Source organism: Urocitellus parryii, chromosome 3 (assembly GCF_045843805.1).
Source record: "Urocitellus parryii isolate mUroPar1 chromosome 3, mUroPar1.hap1, whole genome shotgun sequence".
Taxonomy (NCBI): Eukaryota; Metazoa; Chordata; class Mammalia; order Rodentia; family Sciuridae; genus Urocitellus; species Urocitellus parryii.
This window is the reverse complement of record NC_135533.1, coordinates 182174702-182197852: the sequence shown is the minus strand read 5'-3', so window position 1 is coordinate 182197852 and position 23151 is coordinate 182174702. Positions and strand designations below refer to the sequence as shown.

At 37.9% G+C, this 23151-nt stretch overlaps 3 protein-coding genes across 10 annotated transcripts in view; 1 reads left to right on the top strand and 2 right to left on the bottom strand.

Moving 5' to 3' along the window:
- Positions 1 to 4210: 4210 nt before the first annotated feature.
- Rpl15 (ribosomal protein L15) lies at positions 4211 to 6718 on the bottom strand. 2 transcript variants are annotated; one of them, XM_026406068.2, is made up of 4 exons: positions 6638 to 6718; positions 5776 to 5957; positions 5336 to 5472; positions 4211 to 4569 (listed from the first exon to the last, which is right to left on the bottom strand). In XM_026406068.2, exons 2-4 carry the CDS (start codon positions 5945 to 5947, stop codon positions 4264 to 4266), a joined length of 615 nt encoding a protein of 204 aa, XP_026261853.1. In that variant the 5' UTR covers positions 5948 to 5957; positions 6638 to 6718; the 3' UTR covers positions 4211 to 4263. The 2 variants fall into 2 exon arrangements, with proteins under 2 accessions (XP_026261853.1, XP_077652369.1); XM_077796243.1 differs by having other exon boundaries at positions 5776 to 5970; positions 6638 to 6661.
- A 130-nt stretch (positions 6719 to 6848) lies between these two features.
- Nkiras1 (NFKB inhibitor interacting Ras like 1) lies at positions 6849 to 22217 on the top strand. 4 transcript variants are annotated; one of them, XM_077796242.1, is made up of 5 exons: positions 6849 to 7028; positions 10159 to 10291; positions 14385 to 14495; positions 18928 to 19169; positions 19751 to 22217. In XM_077796242.1, the coding sequence occupies exons 3-5, from the start codon at positions 14402 to 14404 to the stop codon at positions 19991 to 19993; spliced, it is 579 nt and encodes a 192-aa protein (XP_077652368.1). In that variant the 5' UTR covers positions 6849 to 7028; positions 10159 to 10291; positions 14385 to 14401; the 3' UTR covers positions 19994 to 22217. The 4 variants fall into 4 exon arrangements, with proteins under 4 accessions (XP_077652368.1, XP_026262319.1, XP_026262325.1 ...); XM_026406534.2 differs by lacking the exon at positions 10159 to 10291 and having other exon boundaries at positions 6850 to 7028; XM_026406540.2 differs by lacking the exons at positions 6849 to 7028; positions 10159 to 10291 and adding an exon at positions 7043 to 7320.
- Positions 21933 to 23151, bottom strand: part of Ube2e1 (ubiquitin conjugating enzyme E2 E1) — a 71584-nt gene continuing 70365 nt past the window's right edge. For all 4 annotated transcript variants that reach the window (XM_026406255.2, XM_077796240.1, XM_026406264.1 and 1 more), the window contains one exon: positions 21933 to 22691. In XM_026406255.2, coding sequence (XP_026262040.1) covers positions 22594 to 22691 — 98 coding nt within the window. In that variant the 3' untranslated portion in view covers positions 21933 to 22593. The remainder of the gene's footprint in view (positions 22692 to 23151) is intronic.

Sequence of the window (23151 nt, the reverse complement as noted above, 5' to 3'; positions counted from 1 at the left end):
GTTAGCCTGACTGATACAATATACCTACTAATTTGGTTTAGGAATTTTAAAGTTAGAGATAGAATCAGGGCTTAGAATTAAAAAGATAACCTGAGATTGGGGATGTAGCTCAGAGACAGAGCACTTGCCTAGCCTGTTCAAGGCCCTGGGTTCAATTTCCAGCACTGGGAGGAAAAAAAAGACTAAAATGAGCAGCTGAAATTTTTTTACTTTAAGAATCTTTTAAGCAGAAAAATGATGATGCATAGCAGAAATGAGCTAGCAGTTAGAATATAGCATGATGCTTAAGGGGAGAATTCATTCACTGATGGAAAATAGAGATAACAAAAGGTCCCCGTGAGCAGATTCATAAAAAAGACAAATTCTTTTAAGATGTTAATTGATGCCCAACTTTATCAGTCAGGATTGAGCTAGGCAATACTGCCATATGAACAAAACAGCTAACACAATAGCTTAGCACAGTCATATCTTCTCATTCATGCATTTGATAGGGGTTAAGTAGCTTTCTTCATCTGTCATCTTTTCATCACTGTGTGGATCACTGGCCTCCTCCAAAGTTGTGGGAAGTGTGGAGATAAACCAACTCTTGAGAGCTTTGGAGGGGAAGTAATATGCTACTTTCGCTCCCATTTTATTGGCAAGAATGTGATATGACCCCTATCTAAATGTATAACACCTTGGGAAACAAAGCTGTTATGTCCAGGGGGAAAAAATCTATGCTATGCATATAGTTTTGTCTCTGCCACACTCAGAAGTGCAAAACAAAAGTAGGTAACATCATTTTTCTCTAATAGACTGGCAGAGATTAAAAAATTTGATAATATGTTGACAAGGATAAGAGTAAAAAAAAATCCTCTCCTACATTGCTCGTGGGGATATAAATTGGTATAACCTCTATAGAAGACAATTTGGCAAGATCTATCAACATTTAAATACATCTGTCAGGTAAGGTGGCACATGCCTGAAATCTCAGTGGCTCAGGAGGCTGAGACAGGAGGATTGCAAGTTCAAAGCCAGCCTCAGTAACTTGGCAAAGCCCTAAGTATCTTAGGGAAACCCTGTCTCAAAATAAAAATATTAAAAAAAAAAAAATTTACATACACCTAAAATTTTTAACTCCTGGGGCTGGGATATAGCTCAGTTGGTAGAGTGCTTACCTTGAATGCTTAAGACCCTGGGTTCAATCCCCAGCACCACCAAAAAAAAAAAAGAAACTCTTTTTGTAATAACACGTTGGAAAAAAATCTTAAATGGTCATCAGTAGGAATCACATTGTTATATCCATATGATGGAATATCATGCAGTCATAGAAAGAAGTTCTTTATGAACTAATACAGAATAAGCTCAGAGATAACTAATTAAATATAAAACCGTATGTATAATATCCTACTGTTTGGGTAAAAGAAACATTTGTATTTTTTGTACATTTGTGAAAGTATCTCCAATTAAAAATCCAAGAAACTCACCCCATCAGTTGCCTTCAGGGAAAGTAACTGGGACTTTCTTCTATAGAGTCTATTGTATCTTTTGAATTTTTAATTTAATGCATTATCCAATCAATTTCTTTTGGTTTTTGGAACTGGGGATTAAACCTAGGGGCACTCTGCCACTGACCTACGTCTCCAGCCCTTTTTTTTTTTTTTTTAAATCTTGAGGCAGGTCTCCCTAAATTGCTTAGGATCTTGCTAATTTGCTGAGGCTGGCCTTGAAATTGTGATCCTTTCAGACTACCCAGTCACTAGATTACAGGTGTATACCACTACACTGGGCTTTGTTTATAGAATTTGAATTCAGACTACTACTGTGTAACATTGAGCAAGTTGCTTAATATTTGTGTGCTTCCTCCTTGGTTAAAAAAAAAAAATCAATCCCAGCTACATGGGAGGCTGAGACAGGATTGCAAATTCGAAGCCAGCTTCTGCAATTTAGTGAAACCCTAAGCAACTTAGCAAGTCTCAAAAAAATAGAGCTAAGAATGTAGCTCAGTGGCAGAGTGCCCCTGGTTTCAATCCCCAGTACTGCAAGAAAAAAGTCAGTACTTATATATTGTGGGGTTGTGAGAAACAAAGTTTTTTTTTTTTTTTTTGAGGGTTACCAGGGATTGAACCCAGGAGCACTTAATCACTGCATCACATGCCCAGCCCATTTTATTTTTTGAGACAGGGTCTTGCTAAGTTGCTAAGGCTGGCTCTGAACTCTTGAAATCCTCCTGCTGCTGCTTACAGGTTGAGCCACCCAGACAAGCACCAAGAACAATTTAAATACCTGGAATTGTCAACTTTGCTTATATGCAAATATTAAAGCAAATCAGAAGAGCTCATGGAGCAATCAGGAAGTAATTAAAATGACATTTAATGTCTTTGAGTTTTCTCATCAGACATTATAGTGAAATTATTTTAAGAAACTGAGGCTGGGATGCGATCCAATGACAACAGGCTGTGATCATATATTACAATGTAAAGGACATGGGAGCCATTGAAAGGACTTGGTTTCCAGCAAAGGTGTCATGATTAACAGGATTCATTTAACTATTGTGGAGATAAAATTATAGGATAGCCATCAACAAGGCTAAGAGATTTTTGTAGACAGGGGACACTGACCTTTAACCTACCAGAACCCTTCTCCTTTCTAAATTAGCATAAAGAATAGTTTTTCATTTTTCTAATTTAGTTAATTTAAGAATCAAGAGAACTCTTAAGCATCAAGCACATTTTCTCCCTCAAAATGTTAATCCTACCACTATTCACCACTATTTTTGTAGGTTATTTGGTTTACCTTAAAGCACAGCATTTGTACTAGATGACAAAAGATAACAGAAGGTTCACTTGTTTAATAGTCATTTATTCCTTTAGTTGAACAACTTCTACACACAATGAAAATGTATGGGCTTTTTGTTTTGTTGGGTAAAAAGGAATTTGATTCTCAAGGCTTTATGAGCCTGCTTCAGATTATTTCCTGGAAATCAATTGACTTGAAGTTGCTTAAGAAAAATCAGTTCAAGAAGGGCATCAATTAGATTTTAAAATTGAAACACCTATAATGTCAGCAAATCCAGAATTTGAAGACTAAAGGGCAATTCCTCCACATTCAACTTCACCCTAGGAAAGAGCAGCCTAATCTACAGGAAAAGATTAACAGAAATGAAACAATGTGGTAATATACTTGATTGATGGACCAACTCAAAGATTTGGGGGATTGCTTCACCAGGAATGAGAAAAATAGCCACACAACATAAAGTTACGCAGGTAACAACTTTTTAAGTACCCTTGTCTGAGTTCCTGGTGACTTGACTGAGCAAATAAGTGCTTTTAAATAGCCAGACATACATTTGCACATGTGGCTTGAGGATTCAATGGTTTCAAACTGGCATTATGTACTTTAAAAATCTTGATCAGGACTTTTTTCTAATCTTGCAAATACTTAGCAAAAGCCACCAATTCACCAGCTACCCACCCTAGCCTACAAATCTTAAGTTAAACAATGAATACTGGAATCTGTTTCAAAAATACACTGATGTAAATGTCACAGAAAACTGTTGCAACAAGTTCAAAATGCTGGATCCACCAAGCCACATTATTAAACCAGATTTTACTCTTTATGTGAACTTATAGGACATGGTGAAGACTTTTGCAATTTTGTTTAGCCTAGATTTTTTTTTAAATTTCTAAGATTCTTTTAATTTTCTAACAGATTTATTCCTCTGGAAGTCTGACTGCATTTGGGAAGCTTTTCCCCTTTCAGAAGCAGCAATTACACAAATGAAACAGAGTTAAATTTTAAAATGTGGGCTTTAAAATTGAATGCACATAACCATGTTATAGGATTAGGATATCCTCCTCCCATCTTAATCAAATTCTAAAGTTTGAACCGCCACACTCCAAAAAGCCCAACCACTAGTGGAGCATTACATCATCCCAATGAAGTTGTAGGTTTTGTCACATGCACCAAAACAAATCTATAGGGCTAGTTCCAGCACCCCTCTTTTTAAAGAATTTGACACCTATTATACCACATAGCGTATTTTAAACACTGACATATAACTCCCTAATAAGATAAAGCAAGACAGAAAGTTTATCTTATTAGAAACAAGATACACCATCACTTATTGTCTTCAAACATTATTGCACTTTAACTTCCATAATTTGACAAAGCATTCATGAAATAATCTGCAGACTAGTTTTAACAGACAAATAACACCTTTAAGCAGACATGACTGTCCTAAATTGTTTATTAGGTATGAACTTTACAAACATCATACTTATATTAGCGATAACGGTGGAGCTGGAGAGTATTGCGCCTTCTCCAAGCTGCACGGCGAGAACCACCAATAGTGTGGTGGAACTTGTGGCCCTTTCCAAGGCCACGACTCTTCCGGCCTGCAGATGTTAGGCCGCGCATCTCCCTGTGCTTGTGGACTGGTTTAGTGATCCACTGAGTGTCAGGATTTCTTCTGATAGCTTTATGGAATGGATCAATGAGGATAACCTCAAAGAATTTGTAAGTGGAATCTTCACCAACCCAGTAAGAATTCAGGACTCTCAGAGCCCCACAGTGGCGTCCAGCTCTCTCCTATAATAGGAAAAAAGGCCCAAGGTAAGCCTCCTGCTTTGCTTAGGGTAGCAAGATAGAATTCTAACTCTTTACCTCTAGGTTACTAGACAAATGACTGAAGCTTTTTGTGTAATTAATCAATTATTTACTAGGCATCTCCCCCCAAGAGGCTGGCACCATGAGCATGAAATAAAGTAGACTTGCTAAAACACAAATACACTTTTGCTATTACTCTCTGTTTAAGGCACTAACATTAATACTTAGATAACAAATATAAGTTTAGGATATTTGAATCTTTTTTTTGCAGTGTTGGGGATCAAATTTACTTTTCACACATGCTGGACAAACTTTCTACCACTGAGCTATATCCCCCAGCCTCAATTCAGCAAAATTTCTACAAGTCTTGAATTTCTTCTGCGTATTTACTTCTTTAAAAAAATTTAACCTTATGGAGAAAGGCTTACAATTTGCAAACCCCTACAAGAGTATAACTGAAGAAAAACAGCAACAGACCAGATGATTAGCAACATAAATGCAACCCCCTCAGTAAACAAAGTTTACTGCCCTTTTGAAAGCTTAAGTTTCACAAGTTCATTAATTATGTAAGCACAGATTATTAACAAAAACTGACAGTTTTTGACAGTAACTCCTAATTTCCAAGATTGGTAAAGACCTCATCTTATACACAATAGATTCCCTAGGTACAATCAGAAAATTTGCTCAAATATTTCTTGCCTACCATCTCTAATAGAAAAAAAAAAAGTGTCAACTCAAACCCATTTACCTCAGCAACAGACTGAAGGCTTCGCGCAAACTTTAGCTGGTTAACACCATGATGGACAGGCTTGCCATAGGTGGCACCCTTAGGAACTGGGCGTTTGCGGCCACCACGGCGCACACGAATCCTGTATATGACATAACCTATACACATAAAAAGAGCAGGTTATTAAAAAAAAAAAAAAACCTTCAGTGTTTTAAAACACTGTTATCACACAGAAGATTATTTTTAATCCTAGATACAGATTTGTCATCTTCTGCACAGTTGCCACTCCAGACAAAGTGCACCATAACTTAACCAGTTTAATTGCGGAAGGTGCTAGCAAATTGATCTAGCCAAAGCACTCCGAAGGAAGACAATAGGGCAACAGTGTGTTCCTAACCACCGGTTTCTAACTGTTTCGAGTAGCAATTTTAACCAAGCTTTCAAGCCACGAGAACACGCACCTTGCTTGGCCTTGTATCCCAGTCTGCGCGCTTTATCCGGCCGAGTGGGGCGGGGAGCCCTGTGGAGCGCCGAGAGCTGGCGGTACTGCCAGCAGCGGACCCGCAGAAGAAAGCGCATCACATCCGACTGCTTCTTCCTCCATAGCTCCTGGATATACTTGTACGCGCCCATCTTGGCTTACCTTCGAGATGTAACTGGGCATTAAAAGACAGCAGCCGCTAAAAGTACAATGAGATCTCGCCCGTCCATCTTAGTTCCCCACCAACACAAGGGAACCGCTGGGAATGAAAATGGCTCTACACCATCTGCAGGCGACAGCTAGCCTAAACCCCACCTCTAAGGCCGCGTTCAGTCACCTCTGCAAGCTCGGCACGAAAAGCGCGGGGGAGCACTCGGCTTTATTTTCGTTGATGAATGGACAGACTTGGTTGGGCACCGAGGGGCAACTAGCTACGGCAGGCGGCGTGTCCCCAAGGGCCCAGCCCGCAATGTGATGTCGCTGACACCACAGTAAATAAATGGTTCTACTGATGCCTGAAGTTAACTCCTAAGGAAAAATGCACTTACCCTCCCCAATCAGTGGGCCTCGCTCAAGAACGCTCGAGGCCGAGCCTCCCTCCCCTCAGCCCCACGCCTTCTTCAGGCTCCCGGCCCAGCTCCAATTTGCGCCGCCATCGCGTCTTCCCCCACCCCGCTAAGGGGAACACCTCTCCATGCCCACGCAGCCCAGCATCCTAATTGGACTCTCGCCGCACAAGAGGCAGGAGGAGCTCCGAGGGCGCAAGGTCTTCAAGCCCGGATGGCTGAGGCAGAGGGCGATTAGCCGCGGATAGAAAACCTAAGATCTCTCACCCAGCTTACCTGATGGCTGCCGCGAAACCGAAAGGAAGAAGCCTTTCTCCCACAATCCCTTTTAGGCTCCTCCCCCTCTTCTGAGAGCCCCTTTCCGGTGGAGCGTTGAGGCCGCCCACAGCCTCATGGGATATGTAGTTCCGGCCTCAAGCCGGTGGGCGGAATTCGGCCGCGATTGGGCACCGCCTCCTGTTGTCCCGCCCCCCTGCTCTGAAGGATTCCAGCCTGCAGAGGCAGGGGCTGCGGGAGGCTGAGAGAATTGGAGTCTTGGCTGGACTGCGAGCGTCGGTCTCCATCAGCCGGCCCCGCTAGGCGGCTAGTTGGAGGCGGTGCTATAGAGCCAGTGGCTGCGAACAGCCAAGGAGCCTCGCTGCTGCCTTCAGGGTCTGCTGGAGGACAGGTTTGTTTCGCGCGCCGCGGGTTCTTGAGTCGCGGCCGATCCTCCCAAACTGCGCTGGCTCCCCGCCCCACTCCCCAGAATGGGCGCAGAAATTTGGGCCCCGACTCTTCTTCACCCCAAAAAAAGGCCTTCTTGGAGCTGGATCTTCGCAGGTTGGGCCGCTACTACGTCCCTTCTTCTCAATTCAGCTGGAAGCTTCTGCAGGCCCGACTCAGCGGTGCGGAGGCAGTGGATGCTGGCAGCTTGACCCTTTTCATTTCCGTGCTTTTCCTGTATATGGATAAGATCCCAGGTTTGCTAACATCAGAACCCCAGTTTTTTTAGAAAAGCAAAATATTTATTTGCCAAGACCTGTTTAGCAGGTGCGAGTGTTTTGGGAAGAAATGCCTAGAAAAATGCTGGCATTTTGTGTTGCTTTTTTTTTTTTTTAATTTCTAATATATTTTTAGTTTTAGGTGGACACAATACCTTAATTTTTATGTGGTGCTGAGGATTGAATCCAGTGTCCCACGCGTTCCAGGCGAGCGCTCTATCACTGAGCCCCAGCCTCTGTGTTGCATTCTTTATTGAGAAATACAGTTTGCTGGCTTTTTTGCGTCTCCAGAATATTTTAATTTTTGATAAAACTCTTGTGGTTTCAAATCCTTTCCAACTATCATGTTTATGTGTGGCTAGAAAACCATCTTTACCTTGTAAATAGTGATTTTTGGTTATCTCTTTTACCTACTTCATGTTTTTCTTTAAAAACAAAACAAAACAAAACAAAACAAAAAAAAAAACCCACAGCTTTACCATTGTAAGAGTACTCCCCTGGTATGTTTATTCATTCAACAAATAATTATTGAATGCCTAATATATATCCACGCAGTGCCCCATCTGTTGAGATACAGCAGTGAACAATGAAAAAAATTGTAGTCTTCTTGGAAACAAATGAACATAAATAAGCTATGCATTATGTTTGATGTTTTATAAATACTAAGGAAGAACATCAAGGAAAGTGGAAGGGGTGTTGAGGTGAAGGTTGCTGCAACAACAGCATGAGATCTAGGCTGTCTTCTGTCAGCACCTTCCACCTATGGGCCTGAGCCCTGATTACCATGAAGAAAGGGCAGCCTGCCTAGTAGGCTCCAGGTCTGGGCTGATTGTGCCAGGGACTCCCTGGGGCTTAAAGGGAGATGGTATCTCCCAGTTAAAGACCTCACCAGATTATCCTTTTAGCATACTTGGTGGAGGCTGCAATTTTGGATGGAATGTTCAGGATAAGTTTTCTTGAAGGTTAACATTTAAGAATACACCTCAAGTCTGGGGACATAACCCAAGAGGTAGTGTGATCTTAGCATGTAGCATGAGGTGGGGTCAGTCCACAGCATCTAAAGTAACATCACCACTACCACCCTCAAGATAAAGAGCTGAGTAGGCGGCACTGATTCAGGTAGAGGGAAGAGTGATAAGGCTAAAATGAAGCATACCAGGACTAAGAGAGGAATAGCAAGGAAGCAATGTAGCTGGAATCAGCCCTAGGAGAAAGAGGGATAGGATGTCAGAGAGGTGGTTTTTATATGAACCTTAGATTCCACATAGCTGTAGATTGGAATATTTGAGCACATGGTTTACATTTTAAAAGAATAACTTGGATTGCTGCTTTGAGGCTAAAAGGAAAGAGAAGATGGAAGCAGACTAATTAGGAGAGTGTATTTCCCAATGTTACTGTAACCAGTTAGAACAAATTTACTGACTCAATAACAAATTTATCAGTGTAGTTAATTTTATAGTCAGAAATAAGACTAGGTTAACATCAGGGATCTGTAGGGCTGTGTTCTTTCTGGAGGCACAGCATCTGGAGAATTCAGCTTCTAGAGGGCTGTCTTCTTTACTTGGCACCTGACTGCTTCCTGAACCTTTCAATCACTCCTCCTCCTCCCTTCTAGGACACTCCTGTTATAATGATGGTCTCAAGATTTTTGATTCAATCAGACCTGCAAAATTCCTTTTACTAGATAAAGTACTTATGGGTTTTGGGGATGAGGTTAGGGATATCCTTAGTAGACCAAGTGAGAAAAGATGGTGCCACTTTGATAGTAATGGAGGTGGTCATAAATGTAACTCTGGCTATATTTCTAAGGAATAGGTAGGATTTACTGATGAATCAGATGTGGAGTATGAAAGAAATGAGTTGAGAATGGTTCACTACCAGGTTGGATGAATCATTTGAAAGATGAATCAGACAATGTGAATAATCTCTGCTAATTTATCAATTGATTTTGTAATTTTATTTTTCAATTTGCAATTCCTCAATTATCAGTTTAATAGGATTTGTATTTCCAATTGATTTCAAGATTCCTAACCACAGTGATCTTTTCTGGTTTTGCCCTTTCGTTCATCCCTTAGTAAGTATTTGTTAAGTGAATTGAGAGCTGGAATCTGTTTATATATTTTACTAAGTAAATATTATTTATAAAACTCTTTGAATATGTATGTAAAACACATGAATAAAAGTGTTTCATGCCATACATAATGTTTAAACAAGAAAATACACAGTGTATAAGTTTTATGCTTTTTTAAAGATTTATAACATCTCCTATGATATTGTGCTTCAGTATTATTTTTCTAGTTGCATAGAAAAGTTGTGTTAAACTTATAAAACTAGAAAGATCCCTTCATGCAGAAGAATAAACATTGGTAATTTGAAGGAGCTGTTTCTGATGGCTCTTCAAAGAGAATGAATGTTGACAAAGCTCAGTGTTTTCCATAGGAATGGACTGAGTCATGTGTTTATTCTCTAGCAACATTATTGATTTGTCTGGAAAGCAATATGCATTAAAGAGGACATTGGATTTTGCCTGTAAAGCATGTACTCTTAGTCATATTTGTCAGATGAAGTTTAATGGTCACAGATTAAATTTTATGTTCAGCAGTTTTTTAGGTAAGGACTGTACTAAGTAGTTAAAACTTCTGGTATTTTTTTTTCTGTATTAACTTTAGTGTTGATGTACATTCTGGATAAGCAGTTTCCCCTATTATAGCATCACAACACTGAAGGGAACCTAATGGTCTTCCATCTACTCTGGAACTTCCAAACTCTTTTTTTTTTAGCCATTTTTTAAAAATTTTTTTAATATTTATTTTTTAGTTTTCAGCGGACACAACATCTTTGTTGGTATGTGGTGCTGAGGATTGGAACCTCCAAACTCTTGAAACTACATTTAAGAGGCTTGGCCACTCTCAGGATCTATCCCACTCATTACCCATTCAGGGTACTACAGGTGATCGTTTCTGTATTTAGGAGGAAATTATATACATATTGTTTATGAAATATACTTATTTATCTATATTTTAATGTTATTTATTTAGAATGTTATATTAGATCTTTAATAATTCATACTTTTTTGGATATTTAGAAAATCATCTTTATTTCCATGTAGAGAAATTCACAAATTTTGAATTGGAACCCCTTCACATACGCACACCCACCTACCCACCCACTTGAAAATTTAAGGTTTTTACCCTGGGGAGATTTTCCATGCCATAGATAGTTAAGGAGGTGGTGTCTGCCTTTTCTAGCCCTTGAGAAGTTTTGAAAATAATGAAAATGGTACAGATTTTCAAACATTTTTCTGTTATAGGTTATACCATAACACCTTAAAAATACTTAATGTATAAGAAATTCATTCATTTTAATTGATGTAATAGGTCACTAATTATCTGCTTTTTGGTAGTGTTTTTTTTTTTCCCATTTGGAAGATAACTAGGGACCTAGGATATTTACAACCATGTTTGATTGATAACACTTATTTTTTCATCTGCTTTCCTTTTGATAGTATAAAATATTTAAGTAGATTTCTTCTGTTTTATTCCTTTATTTTTCTTTCCTTCCTTAAAAAAAAATCTTAAATAAACTTTGTTTAGGGCTGGGGTTGTGGCTCAGCGGTACAGCGCTTGTTTAGCACGTGCCGACCGTTCAATCCTCAGCACCACATAAAAATAAATAAAATTAAGGAATTGTGTCCAACTACTTCTAAAAAAAATTAATATTATAAAAAAACTTATTTATTTTTGTTATTGTTTTTTTTGAGATGGAGTCTCTCTTTGTTGCCCAGGGTGATCTAAAACTCATGGGCTCAAGTGATCCTCTGGCCTGTCTTCCATGTATGTAGCTGGCGCAGTAGATATGTATCATCACACCTGTGTCATAGCTGGTCTTTGTGGAGCCACCTCCTTTCAGTTGCTTTTACTGTTTGCCCTTGATGAAATCTTCTCTAGTAGTAGCAAAGTAAACACTAATTTATTGTACTTAAATGCATCAATACAATATATATTTTTAACAAAAACCAAACTCTTTTTTAAGAGAGAGAAGAATCTCTTTTTTTGTAGACGGACACAACACAATGCCTTTATTTTTATGTGGTGCTGAGAATCGAACCCGGGTCCCGCCCATGCTAGGGGAGCGCTCTACCACTGAGCCACAATCCCAGTCCCCAAAAACACATTTTTAACAAGCTTTATCTGTTAGTCCTAGTATCAGTGAGCAATCTGAAATATAATTGTGTACTACTCTTTTTTTCTTTTGTACTGGGATTGAACCCCAGGGGTGCTTTACCACTGATCTAAGTCTCCAGTCCTTTTTCATTTTCATTTATTAACTTTCTGAGGCTAGCCTTAAATTTGAAATCCTCCTGCCTCAGCCTCCAAAATCACTGGGATTACCAGAGTGTTCAACTATACCCAACATAGTATAATACTTTTGAAAAAACATTTTAAGACCACTTTCTAAGACTCTTAGAAATACAGTATTTGATTTCCAAATTTCTTAGAATTCTGTTGCTTTCAACATTTTTCAGTTGGCTATAGTCCCCTTTGCTTGTATTTACCCCACTTTAACAGATGGCTTGTTCCTATTAATCTTTGGGTATTTTTACTTATAGCTAAGCGTACCTCTCTTGGCTCATGTATGCACCTCCCTTTTTTAAAACAGTTGAGTATTTTGGAATAGTATAACATGGTAAAGGGGCATTTTTTCCCCAAAAATTAAACAAAGAGGAGGGAGATAGGGATTGGTATTTAGAAATTCTACTGGTTCCAACATTTTCAGAGGAAAGGAATTAACAATATAAAATCTAGAATTTAGATTCCAGCAACAACATTTTCTTATAGAATTGTATTACACTGCCATTATTTTTTTATACTCTGGTACATTAATTTGTTTTTTAAATTCTTCTTACATGGCTAGATGGCAGCTTCCTTTAAATTTTAGCTATTAAAAAGCTGTTTAAGGGGCTGGGATTGTGGCTCAGTGGTAGAGCGCTCGCCTAGCATGTGTGAGGTCTTAGGTTCGATCCTCAGCACCACATAAAGATAAATAAAGATATTGTGTCCAACTATAGCTAAAAAATAAATATTTCTTTAAAAAGCTGTTTAAAAGAAAGGCTCAATGGTATCATAACGTAGAGAAATCACAATATGCAGAAAGAGTAGAATCCTATGATAAGTAAGGTGACACTAATTATAAATACAGAGTTATGTGTAGAAGACTCTAAAATAGGCCATAGTTGCAGACATGAGAGATAACATTATAGATGATCAATGGTACATAAAATTTTGCCGTTATAAAGGCTGAGGATTTTTGTATTGTAGTTATGTTGATTGACAGTACAAAGAAGATAGTCTCTTAAAAGAATATATATTCATGGGAGCAAGTAATATATATTCTTGGAAGACCTAGAAGGATTACTTGCTGGGTTTGTCACCCAAGAAATAATGGTTACATCATAGAAGGGATAGTAATTTTTCTCTGATAAAGTACAATGCACTGCTCTGGAAATGAATATCGTGTTATTACTGTGCTGAAGTAATGGTGACTTGTGGGTAATTTGGGTCCTAAAAAATTACTTTGAACAAGTACAAATAACTTGACGAAACCTGAGAAACGAAAGTTAATTTTTTTCTTTAATGCTGTCAGAGTTGGAAAAAAAAATTGTGTTGTGGGACACACATGGATACAAAGGTGTTACTGTTCTGTGTCCATTAAAATGTGTTCTGCATTGGGTTTTTAGTTCATAGTCCAGTTAGCACATGAGCACAGAAGGATGCTCAGAATCCCTTTTGTTATAGTTGTTTCTGACTGACTACAGGAAGTTGTAGCATCCCTTTTAGCCAGGGGCTTGTAGATAAAGAAGAGAATTGGGAGGAAAGGAGATGTTGTGCGATGGCAAAAATCGAATCAGATTATAATATTTAATATGTCTTTTTCCTTTATGCCTTGGCGTCTAGTCCTTTGCCTTCTGGGAAACAAAGCCCTGAGGGAATTTGACCTTGCTCTTCCTTGCAAATATGTTGGGAAGCTAGGAGAGAGGAATTTTTCTTTTTCTAGTTTAAAATGCCTGGGCAATTTTTCTCTCATGGTCTATTCCTCAAACAGAAGTATGACTATACTTGGCTACAAAAATCCAGCTTTTCACATTCTTGAGAAAAGACCATGGTAACATTAAGTCTTAAGTCCATCCATTTTCTATCGAAAAATTTGTCTTCATGCTTTCTTAAATTTTTACTTAAATGTTTATTTTCTCAGGTAAATATTGATGAGTAAATAGTCTTTTTTATAATTGATTTGATGCATTATTATACATAATAGAATTCATAATTCCATTTCAGGTATTTGTATATGTATATATGTAACAATATAACTTGGCTAGTTTTGTTTCAGCCTCCCAGATCACTGGGATTACAGGCATGTACCACCACATACAATTTTATCTATTCTTACAGTATTTCTAGATTAGATATGTTAGAAACTTGTAAAACTAATTGCCCTAAGAGGGCAAATAGGAGACTAAGGGAATGGGGTTTGGAAGGATATACCTTATTTTATCCTTTTTTTAATATTTGAAATTTCCCCTATATATACAAAACTGATTAAATATCAACCTTAAAAGAAAAGTATACTGGTTTCTAAAGTATACTTTTTTTTTTTTTTATTGTACCAGGGATTGAACCTAGGAGCGCTTAACCACTGAGCAACACCCCTAGCCCTTTTTATTTTGAGCAAAGTCTCACTGAGTTGGTTAGGGCCTCAGCCTCCCAAGTCACTGGGATCACAGGCATGTGCCATGGTGCCCAGCTCTTCAACAGTATACTTTTTTTTTTTTTTTTTTTTTTTTTTTTTTTTTAAAGAGAGAGTGAGAGAGGAGAGAGAATTTGTAATATTTATTTTCTAGTTCTCGGCAGACACAACATCTTTGTTGGTGTGTGGTGCTGAGGATCGAACCCGGGCCGCACGCATGCCAGGCGAGCGCGCTACTGCTTGAGCCACATCCCCAGCCCAACAGTATACAATTTTAAGAGCTTTCATTCTCTTCACAGTGATATCCTGAGAGAAGATGGGAAAGGGATGCAAGGTTGTAGTTTGTGGATTGTTGTCTGTGGGGAAAACCGCAATCTTGGAGCAGCTCCTTTATGGGAATCATACTATTGGTAAGATTATTTTTCTCTGGAGGGTTTTTGTTGGTTATGCTAAACTAAAGATGGGTGATGGTACACCAAAGTGAAGTAGAGAATAGAGGAGAGGAAAAAATATTGATTTTATTGAAATTTAGCAGTGGTTGTTAAAACAGGTAAGAAATGGCTGGTGGATATGAATATATATTCTTTTGTATGTATGTGGTTTTCTATGTGTTTATAAAAAAAAATGATGGTCTAGAGAAAGAATACATTGGAATGATCCATACTGGAAATATGGCTTTCTAAGAGTATTCTGTAGATTTTTAAAAATGGAAGATATAGCTGTTTGCTGTACTATGACTTAATTTTGTGAGTTGGATTATTCATTCAGTGAGTTACAGAGGTGAAGTATCTTTGGTTCTAAGGAGGTCATGGTAAGGCAGACAGACATTACAAAAGAGGTTTATGTAAGAGATAAGTAAATATGGATCGACAAAGTATTAAAGTATTTATTTTTGGCAAGTAGCTTAGAGCACATTTCTTTTATTAACCATTTTGACAAAATATAAACGATACTGTTTTTTGAGGCTTTGCATGCTTGAAAATATCTGTGTTTTACCCTCACATATGAATTATAATTCTGATGGGTATGGAATTCTAGGTTGAAAATACTCTTTCAGAATTTTGAAAGCTTTACTGGTCTAGTGTCATCTTTTCTCCTCTTACTAAAATGAATACTTTTTAAACGCACACTTATAAGCCATATGTTTGGATAATCACCATATGAATCAAAAAGTAGAATGTTGTGCTGCTTCTGAGAACCTGGGAACTGTTAGGATTCTTTTTTTTTTTTGAGAGAGAGAGAGAGAGGGAGAGAGAGAGAGAGAATTTTTTAATATTTATTTTTTAGTTTTTTTCAGCGGACACAACATCTTTGTTTGTACGTGGTGCTGAGGATCGAACCCGGGCCGCACGCATGCCAGGCGAGCGCGCTACCGCTTGAGCCACATCCTCAGCCCGTTAGGATTCTTGATGCTTTGTATGTGGAAGCTTCTGAAGCCTTACTGTGTCCCCACTTATTGTGGTTTGAATGATAGTGACCCTCCAAAATTCATGGTGAATCTTAATCCCTTTCCAACAGTATTAAGAGGTGTGGTCCTCAAGAGGTGATTGAACTATGAAAGCTCTGCCCTCAAGTGAGATTTAGCAACTTTATAAAAAAACTTGGGCTTGAAGGAAGTGCCGTCTTCCCCTTCTGTCAAGTAAGCACACAGTGTTTGACCCCTCTGTAGGATGCAGCAATGAGGAACCACCTTGGAAGAGGAGACTGGGCCCTTCCTAGGCACCAAACCTGCTAGTGCCTTGATCTTGGATGTCCCAGCCTCCAGAACTGTGAGAAATATATTTATGTTGTTTATAAATTACCTAGTCTGTGGGATCTAGTTGTAATGGCACAAATGGATCAAGACACCACTGTTCTGAAATTTTACAGTGATGTGTCATAAAACTGGTCTGTTTTCATCCATTGTACTAGGCATTGTGGCTTCTTTCAATATGATGTATATTCTTCAGTTCTGAATTATTTTATGGATGCTCTTCTGTTCTCTTTATGGAACTCTATTGATGTTGGACCTTCTAGACTAATCCTCTGGTTTTCTTAATATTTTTTTCTGCATTTTAGGTGGTATTTCCTCATATTTCCCAGTCCTTTCATTGAATTTTTATTTCTTATTTCTTAGTGCATCTGTGAAATAAGAACTGTTATACTATCTAGTTTCCCTGTTGTTAGGTAGTGTTTGTTTTCTTTTGCACAGTCCATTTCCCCCAAAGTGCTCTTTTCTTTTTTTTTTTTTTTAATATTTATTTTTTAGTTGTACACAATACCTTTACTTTATGTGGTGCTGAGGATTGAACCCAGGACCCTGCATGTGCTAGGCAAGCGCTCTACCACTGAGTCCCAACCCTTTTCTGATTTTTGAGTCTATTTTCCTCAGTTGTCTGGTAAACTTTGGTTATCTGCTAATAAAGAATGGAGGCCTACAGAGCTAACTGGGAGCTCTAAGCAAATGGACAGGGTTCATGACTTTGTGAGTTTCACAAAAGGGATCCGACTGAGCATTTGTTGGGAAACCCTAGATATCAATACATTTAAAATTTTTCCTTTTTTACTGGTCACATTCTTCGGCATTAGAGTAAAGGCCTGACTGCCAAAGTTTTAGGAGCAGAGAAAGGGAAGAGAGTGGAGGTAGGAAGAGTTCAACATTTACTATGTGTGCCCTGTATGTGCAGTTATGTCACTTGATTGCCTCCGCTAGTGTTCACTGTGCAACTCCTCTCCTCTTGTCTTAATCTAAGCATCCTCTGTTATACCTTCTCCGGAGATTGCATCCTTAGTCTTGTGTTGGTGGGAAGGGGTAGTTCCTCAGCAGCCTGAAGCAGTGAAGAGATCTAGAGAGCTAATGGCAGGGTCAAACTTTCCTGTTGGTGGATAAAAGTTTTGCTTTTAAATTTCCTTGTAATCAAAGCCCAATAACTTTGTCTTAATAGCCCTTAGCTATCCAGTTAAAATTATTAACTTAATCTATGACAGCTTAATTTATGACAGGATGACACAGACACAAGTTCATATAATCAAACTTAGAATTTTCCCTTATTAAACACCAGCCATGTTCCTTAAAAAGTTAGGCTGATGAAGGTAAATTCTTGTATTCTCATGATCTAATCATTAGATGATTATTCCTTTTAAAATGGAGATTTTATTTACAGCTGATGAACATTTCATATAATGCATCTGGAATAAGTTATTCAATAGTATTAGGTTGTTTAGAAAAACCATAACCGAATTTCAAATGTGACAGTTTGTGTGTGTGTATAGTGTGTTAGTCCACGAGTTCTTCTCTGGATATAGCTCATATTTAAACATGAAATTTAAATATGAAGGTGGTTATTGGGAACATAATCATACCTATCTTATGTCTCTGCTCTACTCATAAAAATTCTAAGTGTTAATTTTCTTCCCTTAATTCCTATATCAACAAAGGATTATTAACTATTTACAGCATACACAGAATGGGTCCTTTCACTTAAGCAACTTAGACTCATTGAAGAGACAAATCCTGCAAAAATGGAACAACCTGCAATCATGGAACAAAGTGGTAAAATGCATTTTTAAAAGATCATAGGCAAGAGGAGAACTGAAATTGGCTTATCAGTTATGAGGCCATTCATTCAGCAAACATGTATTAAGGACCTTCTATGAATGTAAGTTTGTTCATTGTCAGAGTTATAAAGATAAACCAGTCTAGATTCTCAAGGTCCACTTGGAGGGGATGGATATGGAAAGACTGAAGTATAAAATGGTATTACCTGTTCAAGGCCCAGTAGTAGCAGGAGGAAAATGGGATAATTAAGAGAAGGTCCACATGACTGACATTTCAGCAGCATCTTCAAAGGGTCTGAGGTATTTACTAGGTGTTCACTGATCTATCGCAGTACTTCAGGTGAAGGTAGCAATCCAGTTGAAATAGGAGGCAGGAATCAAGCAGGTATTTTAGCAGCAGAGTGGATGATTTAAGGTAACCTTCTGCTTTTGCTCATAAAAAACCGAGGACATCCTAGTAATTAGTGATCAAGGGAAGAAAGCAAAGGAGGAGGAACAGGTATGGAAGGATGATGACAAAAATATTAGTTGAAGTGCTTGAGGGACATTCACATAAAAGTGACCAGTAGGTACTTGTGGATTAAAGGCCCAGTACTGGGACACAGAGTGTAGTTTTGAGTTTTAAAGAAAAGACCTGGGAAGTTCTATAGAAAACAGCAAATTTGGGCTGAGTCTATGGTTGTGGCTCAGTGGTAGCGCACTTGCCTGGCCATGTGTGAGGCACTGGGTTCGAGTCTCAACACCACATATAAATAAATAAAATAAAGGTCTATCAACAAATTAAAAAAAAGAAAATGGCAAATTTCATTCCAGATCCGGTCATTAATTCTGATGGAGAAGAAAAAGTGCCACTTAGTAGTTGAAGCTTTTTAAAATCAACCTGAACTTTCCAATCTAGGTAGTAAATGCTTTTGATTTTTACAATTGATACTTATAACACATATATTGAGGACTTAACCCAGGGTGCTTTACCTCTAAACTACATCCCCAGCACCTATTTGAGTTAGGGTCTAAGTTGCTTAGGGCTTTGCTAAATCACTAAGGCTGGCTTCAAACTTGTGACCCTCTTGTCTAAGCCTCCTGAGCTGTTGGGATTATAGATATGCACCACTGCACCAAGCCAAAAGAAATATTTTCAAAAGTCATGTTGTCAATTTATTATGAACAGCTACTTATTCAAGAAGTCATTAATAAAGTAGAAATGTGATTATTATATATCAAAAATAGGAAAACTTTAAAGGACAACAAAATACTGAATAACTGACACTGGTTTATCTAAAAACGGCAATTTCTTTTTAATCCCAGGAATGGAAGATTGTGAAACAATGGAAGATGTATACATGGCTTCTGTGGAAACAGATCGGGGAGTAAAAGAACAGTTACATCTTTATGACACCAGAGGCCTACAGGAAGGCGTGGAGCTCCCAAAGCATTATTTTTCATTTGCTGATGGCTTTGTTCTAGTGTACAGTGTGAATAACCTGGAATCTTTTCAAAGAGTGGAGCTTCTGAAGAAAGAAATTGATAAATTCAAAGACAAAAAAGAGGTTAAGTATAAATTACCATTTAAATCATAACATGAGGGGCTGGGGTTGTGCCTCAGTGGTAGAGCATTTGCCTAGCATGTGAGGCCCTGGGTTTGATCCCCAGCACATGACTTCTTGGGTCATTTACATATTTAAAACCCACTAAATTGTATTGTAACTCATGTTTTTCTATAGGACTAAGTTCATTCAGTACTAGGATTTTACTTTCTGCTTCTTACTTGTTTTACCATGGACAAATTGGATTTTAATGGCACCATATCTTGAGCACTACATGGTTCATTTTATGTAGGCTGGGACCAGTGTTTTCTCCAACTTCTTATCATCTCCTTAGCAAAAAGCATTCGTGTTTCGTCATTACCAAATAATAATAGTTATCTTAAAAAAAAAAAGCTTTTAAGTAACTATTGGCTTCTACTTATTTACACTTAAAAATAAGATCCATTTGCCTTACTATGGTTTATAAAGACTCATATAAGAAGTGCCTATCCTGGGACTGGGGTTGTGGCTCAGTGGTAAAGTGCTCTTTATTATAAACTGAGGTTGGCAAAGTATAATCTCTTTAATCCATTTTTTCCATCCAGGTAGCAATTGTTGTATTAGGAAACAAAATCGACCTTTCTGAGCAGAGACAAGTGGATGCTGAGGTGGCACAGCAGTGGGCAAAAAGCGAGAAAGTAAGACTGTGGGAGGTGACTGTCACAGACCGGAAAACTCTGATTGAGCCCTTCACTTTATTAGCCAGTAAACTATCCCAACCCCAGAGCAAATCCAGCTTTCCTTTGCCTGGGAGGAAAAACAAAGGGAACTCTAGCTCTGAAAACTAAAAATTAGTAATTCCACAATTGTTTTTTGAATAGTGACTGCTTTTAAGTGTCTATGTATGTGAAGATTGATATTTAAAATAGACCATTTGTATATATCTTGGTTGGTAAGGAAACCTCTAAGGAAATAATGTAATGCACTTTATGTTAGTGGACTAAGTTTATTAGTGTTGCCTGATATGAAATATAGTCTCTGTTTGAAATATGTTCCTGAAATTAGCGTGTTTTGTTTTTATGAATGTTCCACCTATCAGAGTAGTAAAATAAAGTTTGGATAGTGTGCAAATGAACCCATGTACAAATCCCCCCCAACCTATTCCAAAAGTTGTCATACTCATTCTATATAACTCCACACAAACTTAGTTCAAACATCACTAATAAAGTAATCTAATGACTAGGGTTAGAAAACATTTTTTTTGACATACCCAGTTTGGAACAATAACAATTAACAATTTGGACACAACATAAGCTAAAATTTTGTGTTATGGAGACTTTTACTGAATAGGACAGAAATCATGGTTTAGGTGTCTGCGTATTTTATGTGTGGGTGGTACTAAGGATCAAACTTGGGGCCTCAACATGCCAGGCAAGTGCTTTACCACAGAGCTGCTTCCCCGGCCTTGTGATTTTGTATGCTCCATTTTTTTCTTTTAAGATGACCTTAGGTGGTAGGGAGAGGCGCTGTGAGAAGGTTTATCACATTCAGGCCTTTGTTTTCTTCTTGAGCCAGATTCCTGTCAAGAAGCCAAATAGAGAGGGTCTTCTTTCTTTTGAAATGTACTTACATTTTTACAGTAGTACTGTATCTTTAGGAATCGTTGGCTAGATGTAATAAATACATCCTGCAAATACTGGATTATTGGTGGTCTAAAAGATCAACAGGATTGACTGTTCTGTGGTTTGCTGGAGATTTTGGCAAGAATTGAGCAATGTGGCTATATTTAGCAAGTTGACAGCATTATAACTAATATAAGAAGTAGGAAATGAGCTATTTGGTGGTTAGTGGTTAACTGACTTTAAAATATGAAATGAGCTATTCAGCAAAGAATATAATTAACATTTAAAATGAGATACTTTCATTAAACTTGGGTAGCTCAGGCTGGTGAGATCAAGCCAAGGACTACTACACATAAATAGATATGAGAGGGGCTGGGGATGTGGCTCAAGCAGTAGCGCGCTCGCCTGGCATTCGTGCGGCCCGGGTTCGATCCTCAGCACCACATACAAACAAAGATGTTGTGTCTGCTGAGAACTAAAAAATAATATTAAAAAAATTTAAAAAATAAAAAAAAATACATGAGAGGGGACTGAAAAGTTATTCAGGTATTCTTTCTTTCCTTGTCTTCTCTCAGTTACTTACCTTCTGGCTTTCTTCCCTGTGTATTTTACATACACCCCTGTAATAGTTTTTCCTATTGAATGCAATGTAGATCTATATTAATACCCATCAAGTTAATAGTTAACCACATTTTTAAATCCTCAAATGAACTTGGGCCCCTGGCCCCTGGATGATTTTACTGGAGTAAACTCTAAGGTGGCTGTACTAATTTATCCACAACAGAATCCACAGCATCTCCAAATTAGAAATGCTTTTAAAAAGATGCAGTAGAGTTAGTTCATTGGAAATGTAGATGGGTTAGATTATTTAATTTTTTCTAAGACACCTCTAACTCTGTTACCAATCCTAATATAAACAATACTGATTCACTAAGTAGATTGTTTTAGAAGCAAAGAATCTACCAAAATGGGGCTGGGATTGTGGCTCAGCGATAGAGCGCTCGTCTAGCATGTGCGAGGCCCTGGGTTCAATCCTCAGCACCAAATAAAAATAAATAAACAAAATAAAGGTATTGTGCCCAACTACTTCTAAAAAGTAAATATTTAAAAAAAATCTACAACCAAAAGGCAAAACAAAGTAAATCAACACAGCAGTGGCGGGTGGTTGTTTTAATATTGTTTATTAGCACAGTAACAAATGCAGACATAAGAAGTCTACAACATATAACCAATCCACTGAGTGACTCCTATTTCACACCTTAACAGCTTAAGGTATTTCACTACAGGTTTTCACAAGTCCTGATTTAAACCTTTAAAGTAGATTTGCATATAAAATAAAATAACATTAACTACTGATTTCCTACATGGTGTCTTATATATATGAGATGACAATGTCTAAAAACTGTTAAATAGCAATGTTCCCTTTCAAGAAGGGAAAAAAATTCCAATTTTTTTTTAAACAAAAAGTATGTAGTCTTAGGACTTTTACATAAATGGCCATATGTGTAACCTGTACAAAATTAAGCTGTTTTAAAATTAGACTATAAGCAATTGAACCCAAATGTCTAAATGTACATTCTTTTCTGTACTACATTTCAGCTAATATTGCAGAACTAATGACAGTTTTAAAAGATGCTATTACCAATTTTGCCTACTGTAGCAAGATACCTTAAGTTACAACAAAATCTTAGGAAATAAGACTGAATAATATCTGTTATAGAAATACCCTACTCTTTACCAGCTCCCACCCTCCCCCACCCCTTGAAAATCATAAGCAGCTCTTCTTCTGTGACAGACAAATAATGTAAGAATTGTGAAAACCCAATTTATGTAGCGTATCTCTTGGTCCACTGTCTGGCCATTCTGTCATGTTCTGCTCTGTTGGTCATATACTGAGTGGCAATACTTCCCACCAAAGGGTCAGCTGGAAGAAAATGTAGAACATTTTAAATTAATAGCACCTTCGTGTAGGTAGAAGTGTACAACATACTCGTGATCATCCCCACCCTAAACCACAATTTTGACATTCTAGATGTTTTTTGGCACTCATCATAGCACCCTGAACATGGTGAAGTCCCCATGGCTACTGCAGTATAACACCATTTATTGCTACACTGCTATTTGCCTAGAAAGAGTCAGGTCAAAACCTGGACTTACATTTGGCTTAGCCAGGAAAAAAAAAAAAAAAAAAAGTCTTTTAAAATGAAATGAAGTCTCAACAAAAATCACAATTCAGCAATCATTAAGTAACAAAATTGAGAGGCAATACTCAGTATGGCCAGAGTTCAGGGTGGGCACTTTGTGCGTAAAGTCAGCTCAAATACCTTGTTTCTAGGAGGTATCAATGCTGCAGTTGCTCCATTTTTTAACAAGAGGAATGAACT

Excerpts from the sequence above, each read along its gene's own strand:
- Rpl15 (XM_026406068.2), bottom strand. The coding sequence starts at position 5,947 with ATGGGCGCGTACAAGTATATCCAGGAGCTATGGAGGAAGAAGCAGTCG. Across the intron at positions 5,473-5,775 it reads GGGATACAAGGCCAAGCAAG|GTTATGTCATATACAGGATT; the intron begins GTGCGTGTTCTC and ends TTATGTGTATAG. Across the intron at positions 4,570-5,335 it reads GCCTTCAGTCTGTTGCTGAG|GAGAGAGCTGGACGCCACTG; the intron begins GTAAATGGGTTT and ends TTCCTATTATAG.
- Nkiras1 (XM_077796242.1), top strand. The coding sequence starts at position 14,402 with ATGGGAAAGGGATGCAAGGTTGTAGTTTGTGGATTGTTGTCTGTGGGG. Across the intron at positions 14,496-18,927 it reads TTATGGGAATCATACTATTG|GAATGGAAGATTGTGAAACA; the intron begins GTAAGATTATTT and ends TTTTAATCCCAG. Across the intron at positions 19,170-19,750 it reads AATTCAAAGACAAAAAAGAG|GTAGCAATTGTTGTATTAGG; the intron begins GTTAAGTATAAA and ends TTTTCCATCCAG.